The following is a 23,406-nucleotide window of genomic DNA, read 5'->3' on the forward strand; positions in this document are numbered from 1 at the left end:
ATATTTGCATAGGGGTGTGTGTGTGTGTGTGTGTGTGTCAGGCCGGGCAGGCTGGAAAGTAAGTGTAAGACTTCTCTCGTCCTCGCGGGCGGTCTCTTCCCACCCCACCTCCACACCACCAACTGATAAAAGCAGGAAGGATGCTCTATGACCCGAGACCGCATTAGAAAGTTTGCAGTTCTTTTGAGGCTATTGCACTTGGGAACCTCATTGGTTCCCTGCAGGATGGTGGATTTTATAAGAAGTCTGCGGATTCCCCCAGGACGAAGGGACTGCTGCTGACACGCTAGGCAGTAGCCCGACCGCCCCCCACCCCGCCTCCCCCGCCCCCACCTCCGCCGCTCCCCAAGTGGCCCCTCGCCTGCAGCCGCGGGCTCTGCAGAGGCGGGCCCGGCCGGGGCGGGCTCGGCTCGGCGCGCGCGGCCCGCGGGCTGGAGTGGGCCCGCGGCGCAGGCGGGAGGGGAGGGAGCGGGGAGGGCGGGGGCGGTGGGAGGCCATGCCTCCAGCTGCGGAGGCTGCCGAACAGCTGGAGCCATCGCGGTCACCTGCGCGGCGCCGTCGCCCTTGCGCTCCGGCTGCCAGGTCCGCGGCCGGCGCACTTTGCGGAGGGCGCCCGGCGTAGGCGGCGGCGAGTGTGGGCCGAGCCGGTATTTATAGCTCGGTGACAGCAGCGGCGGCAGCGACGCCGCCGGCCCGTCTCGCCGCGCTTCCCCAGCGAGGCCGCCGGCGCGGCGGAGGGCTGTGCCTGCCCGGGTCTCCGGTGTTGCGGACACCCCGTGCCCGCGCGGCCCCATCTGGTGAGTACGCGGGCCCGGGCGCTGGGCGCGCCTCCCCCGCCGCTCGGTCCCGCCGCAGCGGAGCCCTGCTCGCCCGGCTGCCTCCTCGTCCCCGCGCGCGGGTGCGGAAGCGGCCGCGGCCCCCCGGCCCCCGATTTCCCCCCGCGCCTCTCCTCGGCTCCCGCGGGTGGCATGCGGCGAGGCAGGGTAAAGTGTCGCGGAGGGGGACGGACGCACCGACCCTTCTGCGCGGGGGCAGTCGAGACTGCTGGCTGGAAGGGGAAGGCTCGCGGTGAGAACCCTCAAACTCCGGGGCTCCGAGGGGGTAAGGGACGTCGCCAGGACAGACCTTGAACTTTCCTCGCTTCACTGATTCCCGGGATGGGGACACCGTAAGAAGCCCCACGTATGGTTGGTTAACTAAATTAACAGGTTGCCGTTCAGGGGTGTTCGCCTTAAAAACAAAAAACCTAAAGAGAAAACTTGAGTGTTTACTAACTTTATCGTGACCAAATGAAGCTGTCGATTCCTATTTTTGAAAATGCCATAGGCCCGCAAGTGTGTTAGACCCATGTGGTAACACTTGGGCTGCCATTATTCATTCTACCCTCTGTGGAACAATGAACTCTGTGTGTGTGTGTGTGTGTGTGTGTGTGAGAGAGAGAGAGAGAGAGAGAGATGGTAGTAAACATCACATGCTTATTTAGTATTTATGTGCCTAATGAACCAAAAGAAAGAGTATGTTGAATACATGTATTTACCCCTAGTTATAAATGATATATTGTTTGAAATCCATTGAAGGACTTCTAGGAAGAAAAAAGTTCTTCCAATTTATTGAATATAAAGAGTAGTAGAATCTCTGTAAAAAAGTATTTTTGTTGTAGTGATTTTTTTTTCCATGACATACTTTCTAAGACCCCTTGCCCCCTCAATCTGAGTAGTTTTGAAGTAATTATGGATTTTGAAATTTTGGCTCAGGTATTTATCCCCACCCGCATTCCGCCTCCATATGATGATCCTTGTGCTCAGAAAGCAATACTTGTCTGTTTTATTTAATTTGTTCCTTTAAACTGCCAACCATTTAAGAAATAATTTCAAATACGAATGAATCTTATTTTATTCATTCATTGTTACTATCTTTGGTGTGTGTTTAGATTCTTTCTCATAAACAGGTATCACTGAAAAGGAGGTCTAAACATTTGTAAAGAATTCATTGGTGAATATTTTTCAACTTTATAACATGAAAGGGCTTATAAATACTTTGCCATTTTAATGAAAAGTCAACTAATGTCTTTGTTGGGAGAGAACCCCACCTTGCTTCAGCTTCTCTATTTTAAAAAATTGCATGGTTTAGTATTTTGTTATCCCAAAGACTGCAGGTTAAGAACAAAGGAAGAAAATCACTTAAAGGTTGAAACAATGTGAAGAGAAAGTCTGGGAAGTGATTTATGGATGAGATCTTCTAATTTAGCAAGGGTACCACAAATACCATCCTGGTATCTATGCAAAACCACTTATGGTGGTTTCATTGATTGACTTAAAAGGTTGCTTTTTATTTAAAAGGCTGTGTGTCTCTTGCATTGGACTAAAAGCAAGAAGTTCCAACTTTAATTCTGTTATTATTGTTATTTGTATTTTTAAAAACTGTGTTAAGCATTCACATTATGTAAAATGTTATATGTTACCACCTTATACCTGCCTTTTCACCTAACATTTCAAGAAAATATAGCAAGACTTATCCTTATCTCAGGGCTGGTCCAGGCAAATATATATTTTGGTTCTCCATCTTTCTGCCTTTTCTCCTTTTGCAGACTTCAGTATCCCATTCTCAGAGTCTGTTCTTACTGGAATGGAATCATCGGTGTTTGTTGTTGTTGTTTTTCCTTACCCAGAGCTGGTCTGTTATCGAACCATGATCCATACATTTTATTTTTTACATTTATTCATTCATCAGCAAGTATTTGTTGCGTGCCTACTAGGTGCAAGTCATCACTTAGTATGGAACTGCTTCTCATGTACCTACTTCCTTCCCGCTGTGTTCTGTATTTTATACTTCTCAGTGTAGGGAACATAGTAGTTATTAAGAGTATTGACTTTGGGGTCATACAGAGATACTTACGCTGTTTTTGCCAGTTGGCAGCTATATGACCTTGGGCAGATTATAACCTTTCTGAGTCTCTGTTTCTTCACTGGTAAATCCAAAGGGTTGGTGTAAGGACTAATTGAGGTACTGAATGAAAAGTGCTGGCCTAATCCATACGAAGCACGAAAAAATGTTAATTTTTATTGTGTTGTCCATGTCTGCCTCAGTGGTGTTCATCTCAGGAAATGGCAGGTCCATTCTGGCTTTTGTGAGGCCATGTCCACATCCAATCCATCACATAACTCTTGTCAGCTCTTCCTCTTATTTATTTATTTAAAATTTTTTATTTATTTATTTTTCAGAGAGAGAGAGAGACAGATTGCACAAGCAGAGGGACAGGCAGAAGCAGGCTCCCCACTGAGCAGGGAGCCCAATGTGGGGCTTGATCCCAGGACCCTAGGATCATGAGTGAGCTGAGGGCAGATGCGTAACCACCTGAGCCCCCCAGGCAGCCCTCAACTTTTCCATTTAAATCCATCTAGAAGTTCATACATTTCCAGCCATTACACAGAGTGGCCCCTCTGACCTGTAAGCCACATGTGCCACTCTCTTGGTTCCCATGTCGCACCCGGTGAGAGCCCTCATGCACATGATGGCCTTAGGGCTGGATCCTGACAGGCCACATCACAATGGGATGTTCCCTTGTAGACCTGAGCTCCCTTCCTTCTCCCCTGCCTCTGTCCCTGTCCAGTCACAGTAGTTTCTCTGCTGTTCCTTAAATGCACTAAGCCCAGGTCTTTGCAATTTTTTGTTCTCTGTGTCTATCCCTCCCTACTTCCAGGTCTTTGTTCAAGAGTGAGGCCTTTGCTCAAGAGTGAGGCCTCTGCTCAAGAGTGAGGCCTCTTCAAACTTCCCTCCCTCCTGACATTCCCTATTAACTTTCTTCATCAACTTATAATTTTCTAAAAATACTATGTATCTTTTTTTCCCCCTGTTTAATGTCTCTTTCCCTCAAAGAGAAAGCAAGGTGCAAACAAGGGTGTTGTCTCTTGGTGACCCTCATGTATAGGCCGGTGCCTGGCAGAAATAAGCAATCGGTAAATATTGAACAAATGAATGATGAATGTTATCATGGATTTAACAAATCTGGACTATATCACTTTCTAAATATGAATTGGGTAGGTAGCTTAAGCTTTCTGAGCCTTATTTTCAATATTTGTAAAGTAAGGACAGCATTCATCCTTTACCTTGTTCAGTTGTAGTAAAAATCCCTTAACTCTGAGAATAACATATATATATCACCAGTCAATGTAATGTATAGTTGATATTACTTTCATGCTCATTTTTAATGGGAATGACAATGACTCACTCGTATTTTAAATGGCCTTCGCAATAGGAAGTACCTGGAAGTGACCAGGCACTTTGCAATGACATCTCCAGTCTTCACTACAATGCTCTGAGGGAAGTACTTTTATTGGAATTTTACTAGTGAAGAAATGCAATCTCAGAGAGCTTAGGGCTTTGCCCAGGATCATAGAGCTGGTAAGTCGCAGTCAGGTAGAACTGGACCATATTCCTCTCCCGACTCTAGGCTGCCTTCTGAAAAACAGATGTTCCTGATTCCTTTGAATCATTCTAATATCATTCTCATGGTGTGATTTTGCTCACTAAAAACACCAAGAGGTAAAATGTGATATAAATATAGGCAGCTATCTTTATCTTTTAAGAAATTAGTGTGGAACAGTTTAAAGCTGTGTCTGCCCTTTTGACCTTCAGTTTTAAAAACAGTTATCTAGTGTGTCTGGGTGGCTCAGCAGGTTAAGTGTCTGCCTTGGGCTCAGGTCATGATCTCTGGGTCTTGGGATCAAGCCTCATATCAGGCTTCCTGCTGAGTAGGGAGTCTGCTTCTCTTTCTCTCTCTCTCTCCCTTTGCCCCTCACCACTGCTCATTCTCTCTCTCAAATAAAATCTTTAAAAAAAATTAAAAGTGATTATCCTAGGGGTTAAATGAAATGATTGTAAAAAGTGTTCTGTGAACTGCAAAGAACTTTGCATATGGTCTATAATACTATACTAGAATTAGATAGTTGAAGAAATAGCCTTTAACTTTGTCTTGTGCTAATACAGCCAAAAACTGCCCAAAGTACAGCTGTTTGTGTCACAAAGTGCTTCCCACAAAAAGTAAAGTACAGGAAGAATTATAAAAATTCTTTTTCAAAAAATTGGATTCAAGTTGCTTGAAATAAAGTCTACACACTTGGCATAGTCATCTTCAAAAAGCCCTTTAAATAAGAGCTAAGAGGGGTTAGAGGTGAATTTTTAGACATAAATACTAAGGAGCTTCGAAAACTTTGGAGATTGATTGATTGATTGATTGATTTTATCTTAAGATAGTGCTCCACAGTGGAAGGGATCTGTTCCTGGTATCTGGTTAGGTCTTCGTAGATGTTGAGACCTACATTAGCAGAACTGTGCATTCAGCATGCCCTGCTTGGCTAGTGGTAGTGTCTTTTGCATAGCACATTCATTCCTGAAGGACTTTCCATATGAATCCATACATTTTTAAAAAATGTCAGTGATATACTTCATCTTGACCATACTTGGCATTATGTGAGAACTGTAGCCTCAGCCTTCAATATTTTCCTTTCCTTGTAAAGGCCCTAGTGAGTAATGGAGGCACGGTACTCTGTTTCAGTCAAATTATTACAGCACTCCTTAGGGCATTTGTAGCCCAAGTCTAGGACCTGATTATCTTTTACTTAAAATGTTGAAGGTGCCTATAAATTTAATTTCCCCATGTTCATTATGCCTCATACCAATTTTTCATTTTCTAGGCTCACAGAGAAATTTTTCCCAAACTCTGCTCCAGGTGGTTGTATCACTCTTCAGTTCTGAAACTTTTCACTCTCTAATCTCTATTCAGTAAAACACAGAACAACAGGGGTGCTTGGGTGGCTCAGTGGGTTAAGCCTCTGCCTTCGGCTCAGGTCATGATCCCAAGGTCCACATCGGGCTCTCTGCTCAGCACGAGCCTGCTTCCCTTCCTCTTTCTCTGCCTGCCTCTGTGCCTGCTTGTGATCTCTGTCTGATAAATAAATAAATAAATAAAATCTTTAAAAAAAATACAGAATAACACTTTTGTATACTCTTCCTTGAATTGGCCCCAAATTATGCTTGCCTCTCACAAGATACCTCAGAGGCTCTGTGTGCCAGCCCCCCAGGACTACAGATGTCACTGTCTACCAGAAAGTCTCTCCTCTGCCTTTGCTCAGTGTACTCCCATCCTTAGTAGCCTGATCTTTCCCCCCTTGTTCCTTTGCATTCCTCTCTATTCTGAGCCTTTTTTAACCAGCTGCGATGCAAGACTTGTAGTAAAATGTGTGGGATTCCAACTCTCTACTATAAATATTAGTCCGTCTAGAGTTAGAAACCGTGACTGATGCCTGTGGATTATCAGCGCTTGTGTAAAGTTCCAGCCCGTATCTTCTTCTTCCATCACTGCTATAATGGGGAGAAGCAGAGGCTTCCAAGATCTTGGTGGCAACATCTACCTAATGATGTCATTACTTAGAAGAGGAAAGTGGATGGGTGGATTAATCCAGCTCTCAAAGCGTCAGTGCTCTCTGTAGGCATAGTTGGAAAATGGCAGAATGAGCCTCCGTGACGCGTTGCATAAGAACAATCAGATCAACTCAACGACTTGTGCGGATGCTCAGAGAAGAAGAACAAGACTCAAGCTATCCTGTCGTCAGTCACATAACCAGTTTTTTTCTGGGCATGTTTGCAAAGTCCACTGGAATAGTATTAGTAGACTCGTTCATCCTCAAGCACAGTCAGTCTTTTCTCTCAGGCATCTCTATTCTGACCGGGCATCTTTCTGACCGACATGTAATGGGCAAGATTTTGGAATTTGTCTTTACATGGGAAGGTGTGGTGTAGAGCGTTAAAGCTACGTGACTTGGATTTGAATCCTGGCTCTGGTGCAGACTCATTTTGTTATTGGGTACAAATTACTACGCCCTAGGTCTCAGTTTCAAAAGTTGTAAAATAAGAGTATTTTCTTTTTCTTCATTGGGCTGCTATGAAATTTAATACAGTTTGTAAAGCTCATGAGCGTAGTGTCTGATATGTGGTAAATACTCCATAGATGTTAGCCCCAGTGATAATGGTGATAATGCAGAATGTGTGCTAAAATGAGATGTCGTCAGGTGGGAGCACATTGCGGCTGCTGGCTGAGTTAGCATGGCAGTTTTAGGGTCCCAGTGCTTTTCTCTTTTCCTGTGTTAGTGGAAGCTAATGGCAGGTTGCTCTGCCTTCTCATCTCGCCTGAACAGCGAGGAGGCTTTTCTTTCTAAGTGTACCATTCACAGCATCCAGTGGATGTTCATTGATTGCCCCCTTTGAGGCTGGCCCTGTGCTGTGACCCGGAAGTGAACAGCTCTTCCCTGAACAACTTATGACTTAGGAAAGGAAACACACAAAGAAACCCATAATTTTCCTATCATATACTAAGTGCTAAGATAAATCACATTTAGTTAAGATAAAAACTCAGCTATGGTTGCAGAATTGAATTAAAAAAAATTAAAAGCGTTTGCAGACTATCTTGTCCACTGTAGCACAGTCCATTTGAACAACCTCTGCCCTGGATTATAACACAAGATTCACCGAATGATCATATCGCTTCACGTGAATGCCAGAAGTGGAAACAGTGTTGGGATACCTGGTTCCTAAGGCCGAGATAACTAGGCAGGCTTAGGGTGACTTTGTGGATGAAATCAGAAAGTGGGGATAAGTAGAAGTTTTATTCAAGGTATAATGTGAGTTTTGAAATTTGGGACCCCCCCCCCCCCGGAAGATATCACGTCAGTTTTGGCAATGTGAAGCAAGAATAAATATCAGGATGTGTGGCATAAAATTGAAGGGCCAGTAATTCAGCTAGTATCCAAGTCAATGAATCTGTTAGTAGAAATAAAGAACAGGCTACAAACCTGATGGGAAAGTTTTTATTGGAAGAAACATTTCTAGCTTTGTGCTATATTAGAGAGATCAAGGGCTAGGCATGAATTTGGATTCAAATGCTGGTTCTTCCGCTTACTGCATATGTGAATTAAATAAGCAGCCACTTTGTTTGCCTACATGTAATTTGTGATGGTAGCATTCATAACATTCCTGTGGGAATTCAGGTCTGTACAAGGGCAGGGTTGTTGCTCAACACTGTAGTTGTCTCTCTTGAAAAATATAAATACTGAAGAGGAGCAGCTGTCTCCAAAATTTTTTGAATGTTCTAATTCAGTTTGGGCATGTGGACATTATGTAGCCCACAAAACAAGATTCTAACATTAAAAATAACAACAATAAAATAAGTGTATGCTAACCTTCCACAAAGCATTGATTAAAAAAAAAAATCAGGCTCTTACCAATTCAGTGTTCTAAATCCTGCTGCCTTGCTTGTGTGTGGGCTGGGGGAAGGGAGGTGGTGTGGCAATGGGGCAAGAGTTTCCCACTGGTAAGAGAAGCAACATAGAAACCTGTTTACTACTACTACTACTACTACTACTACTACTACTACTGCTTCTTCTTTTTTGGGAGAAAGAGTGCATGTGGGGAGGGAGGCATGGGGAGAGGAAGAGGGAGAGAGAGAATCTTAAGCAGACTCTGGACTGACTGAGCATCACCATAGGGGTGGAGGAGGTGGGGGGGGCTCCATTTCACTCTGAGATCTTGACCCGAGACAAAATCAAGAGTCAGTCACTTAACCACCCAGGCACCCTGAAACCTGTTAATTTCTTAAGTAATACTCCTATCCTGTCTCATGGGCATCTAGGAATTCCTTGCTTCAAGACTCATTGGCCTTGAGATGATTTCTATGTATTCTCTTGTGGTAGTGGTCTTTAGATATTTCTAAAAATGTTTCATGAAACTGAACTGACAACCCATTCTGGCATCCTTGCCTAATGAATATCATGAAAATGCGTGACGCTCGTTTTTGTTCTTTACCACTTTGCTGTCTTTGGTGTGAGAGCCAACCACTGCTCTATTGGGTGATAAACCTCACACTAGGAAGAAAATTCTTCCTATAATCACCATTCCTAAGCTAGCTGAGTTACAGTTCCTGGGGACAGGTATTTCAGAGTATTCATGAAGATCACAAGGGACATGAAATTACTTAAAGGTAAATGAATCCAAGGCACAGTGATTCTTTGTTTTGCTGAGTTACACTGACCATCCTTTTGTGTATTTACATTGCTTTTCTAAAACAGTGAAGACAAGTCTTCATTAACTTAGATTGTGGGTTTAATTGATACTCATCTCCCTAGATTATTGGACAGGGACTGGGGGACCTTGGAGCCCATTCTCAGGTCTTCCATTGACTTAGAGTTACTTCAGGCTTGTGGCTGGATCTTTGTGCCTTTAGCCATGTGTAAAATGAGAATATTTATCAATGGGAAATTTATTAGTATCCCAAAGTGCTTGGGATTTGTGAAGGGTTTTTCACTTACATATTTTTTTCCTGGGTTATAGAAGTATACAGAGTATACTGTTGATGTAGAGTTAATATAATCATCCCTGGAGAGGGATATGTCTGCAGAAAGCAGCCAAAGGATGACATCCCTGGGGCTGGGCCCTGGGTCTGCCTTCTAAGGCAGGGAAAATTCCTGGAGTTGACTGGACTGCTGGACTTCAAGAGGCTCAGATCAGAGCTCTCCTGCTGGCTGACTTTGGGCAAGTTACATAATCTGTGTGAGCCTCAGTTCCCTCCTTGTAAAATGAAATGATGGGAATGATAATGGTAGTATTTCAGAGGGTTGTTATGGTAAAAATGAGATAATGATTGATGTGGGCATCCAACACAGAGCCTGGATGTCACATGCTGTAGGCTCTGTAAGCGTCCTTTTTTTTTTTTTTCTTTTCCTCCTAGTTTTAAACAAATTGAGAAAGAAGAAAAAAGAATTGGCAGACATCAGTGCAATTACCACTTTATTGTTATTTTTTTAATCTCAGCTTTTATTTAGCTTTGTGGCTGCAAACAAAGAGGTATAGCTTAGTCTGACTACCAAAACTAAAACTCACTTTAGTTCACTAAAACTGAATGTCAGAATTGGGTAGACTTAGTAACTTAGCTTAGTCTGAGAATATATCCACCAGATTATTAAGGGATCCAAACTCTGAGGAGAAGAATATGGGCAGAGGAGAATGTTCATTTTTTGTTAATAGGTGCTCAATTTACTCCTACATTGCTTTCATTTTTGAGTGCCTTTATATTAAGATTATAACCTAACAATAGTTATTTAAAAGAGGAAATACATTGTTGTTGCTTTTTTTTCTCTGCATTTCCTCCGGAGGTGACCTCTACAGGTCATCTCAGTTATCACCCCACTTTTGGACAGTGTTTTGCCTTCTCATTTCCCTTCTGGCCCTGTTCTTTTGTTCCTCTCCTACCCCACATCCCTATGTAGTCAGAGATATGATTGGATGGCGGCAAAGGGACAATATTTCTTTCCTCGATCTCACACTTGTCTTGGTGCCATAAGTAGGTGCAGGTAGCATCTTTTTAAATATCTCCTTCTTGAGCTGTTATAAATCTGAACAGATAGGGGGTGGCTGGGTGGCTCAGTGGGTTAAGCCTCTGTGTTCGGCTCAGGTTATGGTCTCAGGGTCCTGGGATTGAGCCCCACATGGGGCTCTCTGCTCAGCGGGGAGCCTGTTTCCTTCTCTGTCTCTGCCTGCCTCTCTGCCTACTTGTGTTCTCTCTCTTTCTGTCAAATAAATAAATAATATATATATATATATATATATATATTTTTTTTTTTTTTTTTTTTAAATCTGAACAGATGATGGGTGGAGAAAGACTATTTGTTTTTCTGCTCTAACCCTATGTATCTTTTCTTCTACAGGTCAACAACGGAATTGAAGTTTTGAAGGATGGGTAAAGACTTTCGTTATTACTTCCAGCATCCCTGGTCTCGCATGATTGTGGCTTACTTAGTGATCTTCTTTAACTTCTTAATATTTGCGGAGGACCCGGTTTCTCATAGCCAAACAGAAGCCAATGTTATTGTTGTTGGAAACTGTTTTTCGTTTGTAACAAATAAATACCCTAGAGGAGTTGGCTGGAGAATTCTGAAGGTGCTTCTATGGCTACTGGCCATTCTCATAGGACTAATAGCTGGCAAATTTCTGTTCCATCAACGTTTGTTTGGTAAGTACCCATGAAATGTAATGTTGATAATTATTGAACTCTGTTCTTCAAGATAGAGCTCTGTTATATCTAAAGGCCAATTTAGGATGCATTTTAGTTTGCCCTCCAACCTTAATTTGCGTTGCCCTGTTGGAGCTAGGTTCTTCCGCTAGTCTCTGTTCAATGGTGTACTTTTCTATGGCCCAAGGAAAATTAGCATGACGTAAAATTAGTACTAAACCTATTTTCAAAAAATGGCTTTAGTGCTAAAATCAATGTGTGTGTAATCTTATTTAGAGAAGACATGAAAATAGCTCTTTTCCCTATATTATAAAGAGTTTGCCTTCATGTCACACCATGTTTTCATTAAAGTAACTTAACCATGGCTTGTATATTTACATTTGTTGTTTATTCTGGGAATTAGAATGGTAACTCTAACTTTTTACCCTCTGGGGGTTTTTTTGAACTTTGGTTTTAGGATGTTTATTTTGAGCCTATTCAACCACAGAACGTTTAGTGCAGAATCCCTTGGTAGCATGCAATGGACAAAGACACTATTAGTTTAAGCGAAGAAAGGTAATTTACTAGAAGGGATATTTCACAGAGACCAAGGATAGAATTCATTTTGATAATTGGGATAAATGGAACCTGGGGCTTGAATTCTTATTTTTTAATTTTTTAAAAAAGAATTTATTTATTTATTTATTTATTTGACAGAGAGATCACAAGTAGGCAGAGAGGGGGAAGCAGGCTCCCTGCTAAACAGGGAGCCTGATTTCGGGGTGGGTGGGGGCTGCGGTGGCTTGATCCCAGGACCCTGGGATCATGACCTGAGCCGAAGGCAGAGGCTTTAACCCACTGAGCCACCCAGGCGCCCCTGAGGCTTGAAATCTACCAGGATCTTCTTTTTCCCAGTTTCTCTAACTTACCTATTTTATTCTCTGTTCACACTGAATATCAGTTTACATCTGTTCAGAGAGACTGGCTTGACTCTCTTGGTCCCAAAGTTTAGACTCTTGGAAAAGAGGCTGATGTTGACCCAGGTTGAGTGTGTTTTCCGCCTTTCGTCTAATTGATTTGGCCAGAAGATGGGTGATACTTATCCAACAAATATGCGTTGATCACTTATTACATGCCAGAAATATTCTAGAGAGTGAATAAAAAACCAGGGTCTAGGGAAGCCTGGGTGGCTCAGTCAGTGAAGTGTCTGCCCTCAGCTCAGGCTATGATCCAAGGATCCTGGGATGGCAGCAGGACTAGGGTCCTTGCTCAGCTGGAAGCCTGCTTCTCCCTCTGTCTGCCTCTCCCCTTGCTTGTGCTCTCTTTCTCTCTCTTACAAATAAATAAAATCTTTAAAAACGTTCTTTAAAAAAAAAAAAAAGCAGAGTCAGGGCACAGATTGCATGGAGCACTGAGTGTGGTACAAAAACAATGAATACTGTTATGCTGAAAATAAAATTAAAAAAAAAAAAAAAGCAGAGTCTATGCCCTCATAACAACTTACATCCCCCAGGATGGAGAAAGACACTAAAAACGTACAGTATGCAAAGAGGTGGTAAGTGCTGGGGGAGGGGGATGGTGGGAAAGAAAGTTTTATTTATTTATTTTTTTTAAAAAAGATTTTATTTATTTATTTGACAGAGAGAAATCACAAGTAGATGGAGAGGCAGGCAGACAGAGAGAGAGAGAGGGAAGCAGGCTCCCTGCTGAGCAGAGAGCCCGATGTGGGACTTGATCCCAGGACCCCGAGATCATGACCTGAGCCGAAGGCAGTGGCTTAACCCACTGAGCCACCGAGGCGCCCGGGAAAGAAAGTTTTAAATGCTGCTGGGCCAATTAGAGAACTTAGTAATAAAACATTATAAGATTATAAGATCACAGGTGAAACAGTGTGTGTATTTTCAATCTAGAAGCTTGGTTAGAAACAATGGTTTCTAAAAGCTTGGTTAGATAGCAATGGTTTAAGGAAAAAAATTAAAAACATAGATATACACACATAGTATTACTTATATGTTCTTTTAAATCTCTAGTCAAACTATGGCCATCTGTTTCTAGGACATAAATTTATAAAATGTACATATTTTATATATATTATGTATGTACATAGTTTCAAGAAGTTTGGTGAGGAACCGAAAGGAAGTGGGAAATAGCTAAAAATGGAAGAAGGACCAAGGAAAGATTTTGTTGTTGGTGGTGGTGGTGCTGGTGTTGAGGAGTGAGGTTAATTGATCTGCTTGTCGTTTTGGGGGAAAGACATTGAAATGAAGATAAAGATATAGAAGGAGAGCTCTCTGAAGGTTTCTCTGCTTTATTTATTTTATGTTTTTTTAAAGATTTTATTTATTTGAGAGAGTGAGTGAGCGCACATGAGGGATGGGGAGGGGCAGAGGGAGAGGGAGAAGCATGCTCCCCACTGAGGAGGGAGCCCATTTTAGGACCCTGAGATTAGGACCTGAGCCAAAGGCAGATGCTTAACTGACTGAGCCACCCACATGCCCTTCTCTGCTTTATTTATGACTTAGGACCCAGAAATAATGGCCTTAGCGAAGACAGGTGAGAGACCCCAGTTGCTCAGAGATTGTCATGAGAGGGATGAAGGTTTGTATTCTAATACGTACCTTGGGGGGAGGAGGAGTAGACAGGCAGGTGGTGATCTGATCATCTGTATCTTACTATGAAGAAGAGCTAAAGATAAAGGTGTTGGATGATGCAAGGGGTTTAAGAAAGTGGCTAAGGTTTGGAAGAGCCACCCTAGGGAGTGTAGATGCTAGCTGACTAGGGACAAAAAGAAGGGTTACTGATGATCACCGAGGGCTGTTGGGGTTGGCCACAATAAATTGGAATGACATCAGTCTGAACTGCTAAGCAGTTTTCTTTATGAGAGCTCAGTCACCTGGAACAGAATTCCAGAGTGATTCATCTGGGTGGGGACGGCTCAGGCTTGCAGTATTGGAAACAAAGGATAGAAAATAAATGGAGGGTTCTAATAAAAAAGGTATTGTTTTGATTAAAAGGGGTCTGGCTGGGCATGGAAAAGAGGTAAGGAAGATTGATGGTCTGGGAGGAGCCGGCAAGGACTGGAAGACTGGGTGATACTGCACAGGTGAAATGGAAGTAAGAAAAGGGCAGGGATTTATGGATGTGGTGCGATGCCATGTTGTACTGAAGGACAGCCATTCTTCAGTGGTGATTTCTAACTATGGTGTGGCCTTTATGAGTGCCAAGTAAAGTGCAGAGACAGGTCATGAGAGAGAGGGTATCTTGGAACTGGGTGTTAGTGAGGCCATCTACCAAACACTGAACAAGCATGGTGTTGTGCATGACATTGATAACGATGGGTGAGGTTAAGGTGAGGGTGAGCGGGGGAGGTTAGTTTCAAAAACTGGTTCAGGGGTGCTGGCAGACAAAACACTAGACGTCTGTTACGTCCAGCAGTGATGGCTGGATGTGTTTGTGCTCCATTCAGTAGACTTGCTCAGAGTAGAAAGGTAAGGCAAGCTTGGACAAAATATCCAGTTTAGAGAAAAGTTATCCACTTATATATATTTTTTTTTTTTTTTAAAGATTTTATTTATTTATTTGACACAGAGAGATCACAAGTAGGCAGAGAGGTAGGCAGAGAGAGAGATAGAGGAGGAAGCAGGCTCCCTGCTGAGCAGAGAGCCCGATGCGGGACTCGATCGCAGGACCCTGAGATCATGACCTGAGCCGAAGGCAGCGGCCTAACCCACTGAGCCACCCAGGCGCCCTATCCACTTATATTAAGATTGGTCGAGAATCGTATGGTCAAGGTCATGGTATTAATAATAAGGGCAAATCATTTGATTCTGTAATTTCTACATTTTGTTAAGTTATTCTATTATAAAATCTAATATCTTATACTAAAATCACATCTCATTATTGGCTTATTTTTCAAATTCTCCTGTTGGTATAAATAATTCAGCCCTGAAAAAAATCACTCTGGATTTCAAATGTGTGTTGAGTACTAATTATTTTGAGATAGTGCAAAAGTGTGTCCCTTTTTTTTTTTCCTGCTTACCATAGGAAAGATTCTGTAATATAGTTAGCTTTATCACTTCTCTTAGGCAATTTCTTTTTTTTTATTACTAAAAAATCTATGAAATTATATGGGTTATTAGAGAAGAAATGATAACCTTTTGCAAATCTTGGTGGTAAGTGGAAAAATAACTGGATTCCTGATTGAGTTTTCTAGTGAAGTGCAAACTTGTCTTCTATCTCTCGTCATCTCCCTTCATGACCATTATGTCTTCCTTCATTCACAAAATGGTGATCATTTGCTCCTAATAGTTCTGCCCTTCTCCAATTAATTCTGGGTTTTGCTGCTGGAATAATTTTTCTACACGGCTAAATGGCTCCTATTACCTACAAAATAAAATCTAAACTCCTTTGATGGATAGCCAAAGCTCTTGATGATTTACTCCGGACTAACTTCAAAACTGGTCTCTTGACATTCCACAGTTTTTGAATTATTTGCAGTCCTCACACCTGCTGGGTTCTCTCATGCCTCTGTGTCTTTGTGTATGTACCCCGCTTCTTGCATCATGTTCAAGCCCCTTCTTGTTAACTTGGTTGATTTCTCTTTTTTTCTACATCCAAGTTTAAGCATTATCTCCTCTGTGACACTTTTCCTGACTCCCTTCTGTCAGATGTTGTCTTCTCTCCAGCTCCCACTGTGTCTACTTGCAACAAAGAATGTACAGCAGGGTACTCGGGAACTGACAGCCTTGCAGCGTTATGGAAAAGAATCCAAAATTTAATGCCAGCACAAACATTGTTTTATTGGCTTGGGGTGTGATAAATGTTTCCATCCTTGTTCCCAAATAACTAGCATTAATACGTAATTTTTTTTAAAGAAGCCATATTTAAGCCTTTAGCAGTTTGCAGGTGCATGCTTGTGGTGGGTGGTGGTGATGGTGTACTGGTGTGTATGTGGGGAGGGGTGAGATTGCTAATTGCAAGCACAGAAATTGCAAGCATGGAAATTGGAGTGGTTTACAAAATAATCAAAATCATTTTGTGAGATCAGCTAAACACCCTCTTTTTTGTTAATCCCCTGATGAAATGCCAAAAAAAAAGTGTTGAATAGAATGCCCCTCTTTCTTTCATTGCCCCTTTCATTTCATTAACTCGTGAGTCTTCCCTTACTTATTTTATTATGGAAAATCTCTTCCTGGTAGACTCCGGAAGGACAGTGTCTGGAAGGACAACATCTTATGGCCCAATTAGAGCATGCATGAGGAGCAGTGGTAAATCTGTGAGCACAGAATTTAATCTAGTTTGTTGGTTAATTTTATTTTTATGAGGCATAAATATTACAATTTTGTGGCTATTGAGTTAACTGCATGAAATCTCCTCATGATTTATAATTTGTAATGTTAATTATCCCAAACAAAAATGGTGACTCTTGCAAATCAGAAATTGCATGTTATCAGGAACACAAATGATTAAATGCATTTTAGATTACCCCCTCTCACCTTTGCTGTATGATTGCAGTAATGTGAGAGGTTAGTTTTTCTACCTTAGCACTAAACTTTTATGGTTTCAGGCTGATCAAAAATCCCACATTTCCCAAATGTGGAAAATAATTTAGGAACACATGGGAAATCATAATGGATACATTTCAGAAAAATTTCTGTCGGTTTAACACAGAATCTTGTTGAGGTCAGAACTATATTTGGATTTATGAAAGTTGAATTCCATTGGAATAATCTCCCAGAGCCTCTCTCTTCCATTTGATGTAGATGATTTCCATTGTTTAAAAAAATAAGTATAATGCATCCTAGCCTTTTGGAAAATTATACGTTATACATTGGAGAAACCCATGAATAGAGAAATCCAAAGATTTCTGATGATAAGAGTTATATAAAGAAATAAGCTTACTCAAGAAATCCTTTTTATTTGAAATGATTTACAAAGACATATATGCTTAATACAATAGGAATAGAAAAGAAAGACCGCAGAAAAGAGAGAGAATTAAGTATGTTTTGATTTCATGAGGTGTTACCTGGTTGGTGTCAAGCTTTCTTGGAGCCTCGGCAAAAGAAGAACTGTGATCTGTTACATAGCTTTGGATAACAGAAATGGTGGAAATTGCACGTTTCACAAAGGAATCTTTCTTTGCACTAAATTTTGGAATTTCCTTGCTCTAAATTCTGGTAAAGGATTTCTTTTTTCTTTAGTTCGTAGGAGAGTCACTGACTAGTATAGTGGCAAAGACAGAAATAGATTTCACATTCTTGTATCTTAAAGCAAACTTTCATAAAAGTTTAGAGGTTAACTTTCAAGCATAAAAGCAATTCCGTGATTTTTTATTTTCTATTTATTTATTCCCTGAAAGTAATTCTGTGAAGTGCAGAGTGACCAGAGTGTAAATATTGCCTTCCAGTTGGATAACTTTATCCGAGCATGAATCTTAGACCATCGAGATTGTGACAAATATATTTCTCAAACAAACCTCTCCTGCTATTTGTCTTCCCTATTTTCTTCTTATTTGCTAATTTGTGCAGAGATCCTCTGTTAGTTTCTTAACATGGATGGAGGGCAGGGGGCAGGCTGACTCAGGATGAGCTGAGAGGTATAGGATATGAAAATGATTCAGCACCTGTTAGCATTGCACAGTTCCTTTTTAAAAACAGACATATTTGTGTATACAATTATTTGTAAAATTGTTTCACTAATGTCTGGGTTCCTGGCTATACCAGAAGCCTCAGGAGGGCAGAGCTGATGTTGTGTTGCTTCTCGTTTAACCCTTGGTGCCTGAAACAATGCTGGAACACAGTAATATTTGATAAATTTGAATGAAAAATTAAATTAATCCTCTTTTGTCTTTTACATGTTGCCTTCTTACTGTAAGCTATTGAAGGGTATTCATTTGCTCATTCATAAAATATGAGACATGGTCTCTGCTCTCAAGGAGTTTAAAATCTGGTTAAAGGGACAGGATACATATGCATGAAAAATTAATAACTCTGATAATACAAGGAAGTGCCTATCAAGTATCTAATGAATAGTGCAGACTGTGAGAGCTATGGGAATTCAAGAAAGAGATCATGGTGGGCTGGGAAGGCAAAAGGCAACTTTGCTGCCAATGTGGGATCTAAGCTGAGTCTGAAGCATGAGTGGGTTGGAAATAGATAGGATGCAAAGAATGCATTACAGATTTCAGGTCACGGGGTAGATGGTGTGAGTCGAAGAGATGAAAACAACTTAGCTTTTTTTGGAGTCAGGGAAAACAGAGGAAGTCATGCTCATTTTAAAGGGAGTGAAAAGTTTGCATTAGGAAGGAGCAGGAGAGGTAGTAGAACGGTGGGTTAAGGCTAAATTCTTCCTTGGGTCTTGAAGTACCAGTCTGATCCTTGGCAATTTATCTATTCCAGTGTGGTCTTTGAGTCAAGGAAAGCATTTGAACGAGATGGGAGATGATGACAAGATTCTCCTGAATCAGAATGAAGCAGAATCTAGTGGGAATTGGAGAGGGGCAGGTTAGGGCCCTAGAGTAGAAAGGAAAGGAGGAAGGTGTTTTTGGAGCCCCTTGCAGCCATTTGGGCTACTCTGGCCTAGGGTTGGGGCATTGGGCAGCAGGATGGGCTCATGCAGAACCTTGTGAAGCTTCAACGATTGATGGGATGGGCATGGTGAGAGTAGGGTAAAGTACAGGTAATGAGATTGGGTGAGTGACTTAAGGGAGTGATTATTTTATTTAAAAAAAGAGAGAGAGAAGGGAGTTATTAGGAGAATATACTTAGAGGAGATAGTACATTTAGGAAATGGTGGGATCAGGTAATGAGAACACGGGCAATGGACCATTTACCTTCAGAGGTGCTCAGAACAGGACAGGACATGTTTGCTGAACTGAATCCAGGCACACACCGTTTTTTTATCCAGACCCAGAGACCAGATGTTCTTCAGAATTCAGTGCTGATCCTGTGTCTGGTAGCTGGCCCTATGGGGTTGAGGAATCACTCCCTTATCAAACACATTGTCAGAACCGTCCCTGGATATATACATATTCAAATGAAGTGGTGCAAATAAATAAAGACTATAAACAGCCTCAAATCAGTATAACTTAGGTTTTGCTGCTAAATGAATTGAGGTTTGGTCAGGTCTTGCCAAGGGATCAGTTACAAAGATCAGAATCTTTGGATTTCAGCATTTCAGAAACTGGATAATGGACGTATACTTGCGTATAAGCCACATTTCATATACATGTTTGGTGCCCCAAAATAGCCAGCTGCAGAGAAATCATGATGTTTTTAGAGACTTGTTATTAAAAAAAAAAAAAAAAAAAGAAAGAAAGAAAGAAAAGAAAAAGAATGGTTTGACTAATAACTAGACATCTATAAAAGAAGAATGCATGTTGAAGGGGGATTTTCCTTGTGTTGATATCATGAGAAATATTAATGAATTTGCTAATTTTTTTTGTGTACCTAGGTCTGTTTTAGTGTAAATAGGAAGTTCTGAATAAAACATTCTCAGTACATCCAGAAATTTGAAAAGACAAAATCTATGATTTTTTTCTTTATTTTTATTTTAGCAAAAAGGCCGTTTTCCATAAAATACCAAGTAACTCCACAATGTTCTGCCATTTAATGAATTGAATAAAGCTAAATGCTTGTTTTCTGTTGTCTTAGTTTTAAGCCTAATCTGAAATTCTTTTCTTTGTGTTTGAGCTATGCATATGACTTTATCATTTCAAAATAGAAAAGATTCAGACGTCCCAGAAAGTGTGGGCAAGATAGTCATGGTGATACACAGTATCAAAACATGAAGAAACAGATTTAATCATACATTTATGAAGGAAAAGCACTATTTTAATGTAATGGTATGAATGCCATTACATCGTATACCATTAATGGTATGATACAACCTCCTTTGTGTTAATTTGGGATCTGAATATCTGAATAGTATAAATGGATCCTCAAATTTATCCTGATAGTTGATAGTACATTAAGAACATCGGTATTTATTACTGCTCAGGGTGATTTTAACAGCTGATTATTTTAAGTATTATACTCTCACATAAGGACTTCCTTTTGGAGGAATTACTTGAACAAATGCTGTATATGTAGCTAAATGCTACTTAGAGAGAATATCTGTAATTTTAAGGTCTTTAAAAACGATTTTATTTATTTGTTTATTTGACAAACAAAGATCACAAGTAGGCAGAGAGACAGGCAGAGAGAGAGGGGGAAGCAGGCTCCCCGCCAAGCAGAAAGCCTGATGCGGGGCTCTATCCCAGGACCTGAGATCATGACCCAAGCCAAAGGCAGAGGCTTTAACCCACTGAGCCACCCAGGTGCCCCTAATTTTAAGTTTTGTCTTCTCAAAATACCATATTTGATACTCATGATGGTCATTATTCAAATATTTATTACCATCTTCATTCTCAACCAGTGTATACCATGTGCCAGAACCTTCCTTTTTCTTCCACTTGAGTTGTCAACACATAATTCCTTTTTGAAAAGTAAAATAATTTTAGTCAGAAATAACTGCAGAATTCAAAGGAGAAAAAAATGTTATTCCAACACTTGAGAAAAATAATGAGAGAGAGCAAAAAGCAAAAGCTTTTGATATGAGAGGTTCAGAAAGGTAAGCTGGGAAATGATTGTTATTTAGCATTAAAATAATCCCCAGGGAACACCCTCTTCCCAGGTAGATTTGAGGTCTAAGAGTTGGTGAACTCAGTAGCCCTTTACCAAAAAACTGCTGCTGCTTTGCCACTCTCTCTTCCAGAGCAGGAAAGGAAGGCGGGACTGAAGTCCCAGGCTTGCGGCCATTTCCTCCCACACCTTATTAGGTGTCTTCATTAGTGTGTGGCACGACCAGTTGCGCAATCATTAGCGCTAAAAGGCAACCAGCCACAGCTTTCCAGCTTTCAGTGCGATAGGATCGTCTGGCGGCTCTGGTTCCCGTAGGACAGAGGATGCAAACACTGTAAAAGGATACCTCAAGGACTTCCCTGAACTAACTCAGGTTGGAGCATTGTAATTAAGCTGTTATTAACCAGGTAGCTTTCTAGATACCTTTTACTGAGCTTGATATAAATGAATCATCAGAGGCTCAGGAACCTTGCCTCACCAGCCCAGGTCATTGTCTCCATTTCCTCTTCTGATTTTCCACCTATGGGAGGTAAAAGTAGAAATTCCTCATGGAAGCGATTATCCAATGGGATGGCAGCAGGCACAGTCCCCGCTCGTGGTGCTGAGAGAAACCACTTCACTGATGAATGAAATAGAAGTAGACTGTTGACCGCAGGCTAAACAGTATGTAGTCAATAGGGAAGCTAAGAGTGCTTGAGCCCTTGATTCATTTTAAACCATGTTGATAGAAGTGGCTTATTGTTCAAATAAAGGGTCAAAAGGCCTAGGTGGGAGAGGATTGTGATGAGAGGACACTGACCAAAGTTTTCTCTGATTCAACTTCCTCCTTCCTTCTTCCTTCCTTCCTTTTTAAGATTTCATTCATTTGACAAGGGGAAGTGGGGTGGGGTGACAGAACAAGCACAAGCTGGGGAAGCGGCAGGCAGGGGAGAAGCAGGGTTCCCACCGAGCAGGGAGCCTGATGTGGGGCATGACTTCAGCTGAAGGCAGATGCTCGACTGACTGAGCCACCCAGGCACTGCTCCCTGGTTTGATTTCATTTGTCTTTTATTAATTCCTAAAACTAGATTATTTCTTGAAGATAGTTTCACTGGGTTAAAGTATTGCTTGCACCACTTAGGAGGTATGATGAACTAACAAAGATATTAATAATTGCCTTCCTTGGGAGATCTAGATCCAAAGGGTACATGTTGGGAGTGGGAGAACGTAGGAGAAGGTTCTGATGTAGTAACTGTGTTGCTGGTTGTTGTGCTGGATTCCAGATGAAGCAAGGAAAGAAAGGCCGTTAGAAGACCCAGGGGTCCATGGGGAGAAGGGCGGGGGAGGTCAGGCTGGAATAAGAATATATAGCCTCTCCAAAGACAAACAATCTGTTTCCAGTAGTGGTTGTGTATTGCATTTTGAGTATCGGTGTTGGTCAAAGCAATTCTGCTGTTTTGATTTGTTTCTCTCATGACTGCGGCCCTGACTTATTGTTGATGGTTAGACAGAAATGTGCAGGGTTGATTTGCCTGGCTCCAAGGTCATAGCAATAGCCAGCAGGACAATTGGAACATAAACTGAAGCCTCCTGATTCCCAGACAGGCGCCTTTTCAGCCATCCCAGATGGCAAGCTGGCAGCAGGGGAGCCTGGTCCGCCTCGGGACTGGGTTGTGCTAGGCCACTCCCTACAGCTTCGTTCCACTTTGTGATCGGGATTTTTATCTGGCACCATCTCCTGCCTGCCCAGCGCTCTCTTTTGGGTAAAGAGTGTCATTTTGTTGACCCTGCAAACAGTTGTCTAGTTCCAGGACAAAGCCTGTCATTGCCACTGACCCAGAAGATGTCAGCCCAGCACTGTCTGCCCTTGCAGCCACTGGCGAGCCCACATTCTGTGTTGGGCTTTACTTCTTCCCTCTGATTCAAGAGGAATGTGATTACACATCAACGCTTCCCCAGACTCGTTAAGATCCTTTGCATACCCTTGAGGATATGCCCACTGAAATGGATAGACCAGCTGAGAGTAGACAAGAGAATACACACAGAAACCTGAGGGAGCAGGTCCCCGGAGCCCAGGGAAGTTCATCTTTGCATGGTAAAGTTTTAAACTTTGTATTTCTGCTGCCTCAACATTCCTGAAAGCAGGCTGTGAGCGCCCCACCTAGGTGACCAGGTGGCCCAGTGTGAGAAGGCTGGCACAAGCTGCCCTCTTGCCCTCCTCCCCTCTGACCTAGAGACATTCAGACACACCAGTGACATCCTCTCACACCTTTGGCTTATGTACTTCTGACCCCCAATAAAGACACCTGCTTCCTCTTCTTACTCTCTTGGCTCCCCACCTGTTTGGGTGAGTCTGCTCCCTTGGCCCTCCACGGCTCCTCCCCCCCCCCCAGTGTGGCCCCCTACTGGCCTGCCGTGACTCTCTCCGATTAGTGAGGATAAGAAATGCCATTTTCCTGCCCCTCTCCTGTGTACACTCTGTGGCCAGGCCTGACTGACCATCTCATGAAAGTGTTAGGTCCCCCAATAATGGATCCGTGATTAGAGGAGCAAGACTCATACAAAGCGAAGGTCAAGCAAAGCTTTATTTCACGCCAAGCATCAAGAATCAGACCGAATGTTTGGGGCCGCGCCTCTTACAGATAGGCTGACACCTCTCTGCTTCTTTTAGCTTTTAAGGGCAAAGGCCATGTGGTGGGGCCTGGCCACACACAGGTGGCCAATGAGATTGTAACACACAGAGAAACCTGAACAGTCATGCTCAGTCAC

The 23,406-nt window shown here is 42.1% G+C and overlaps 1 protein-coding gene across 3 annotated transcripts in view; it reads left to right on the plus strand.

The window, feature by feature from the left end:
- Nucleotides 1-470: 470 nt before the first annotated feature.
- The window catches only part of TMEM117 (transmembrane protein 117), a 479,028-nt gene continuing 456,092 nt past the window's right edge, over nt 471-23,406 (plus strand). The window contains exons 1-2 of one of the 3 annotated variants that reach the window (XM_082742291.1): nt 471-797; nt 10,755-11,059. Coding sequence is in view for 2 of the 3 variants with exons in the window: in XM_082742289.1 (XP_082598415.1) it covers nt 10,783-11,059 (277 nt within the window). In the remaining variant the exon portion in view is untranslated. Of the gene's footprint in view, nt 798-1,019; nt 1,102-10,754; nt 11,060-23,406 lie in introns of those variants that run through there. The other 2 variants (XM_082742289.1, XM_082742290.1) reach the window with 2 other exon arrangements.

The sequence above is a fragment of the Mustela nivalis genome (assembly GCF_964662115.1).
Source record: "Mustela nivalis genome assembly, chromosome: 7".
Classification (NCBI taxonomy): Eukaryota; Metazoa; Chordata; class Mammalia; order Carnivora; family Mustelidae; genus Mustela; species Mustela nivalis.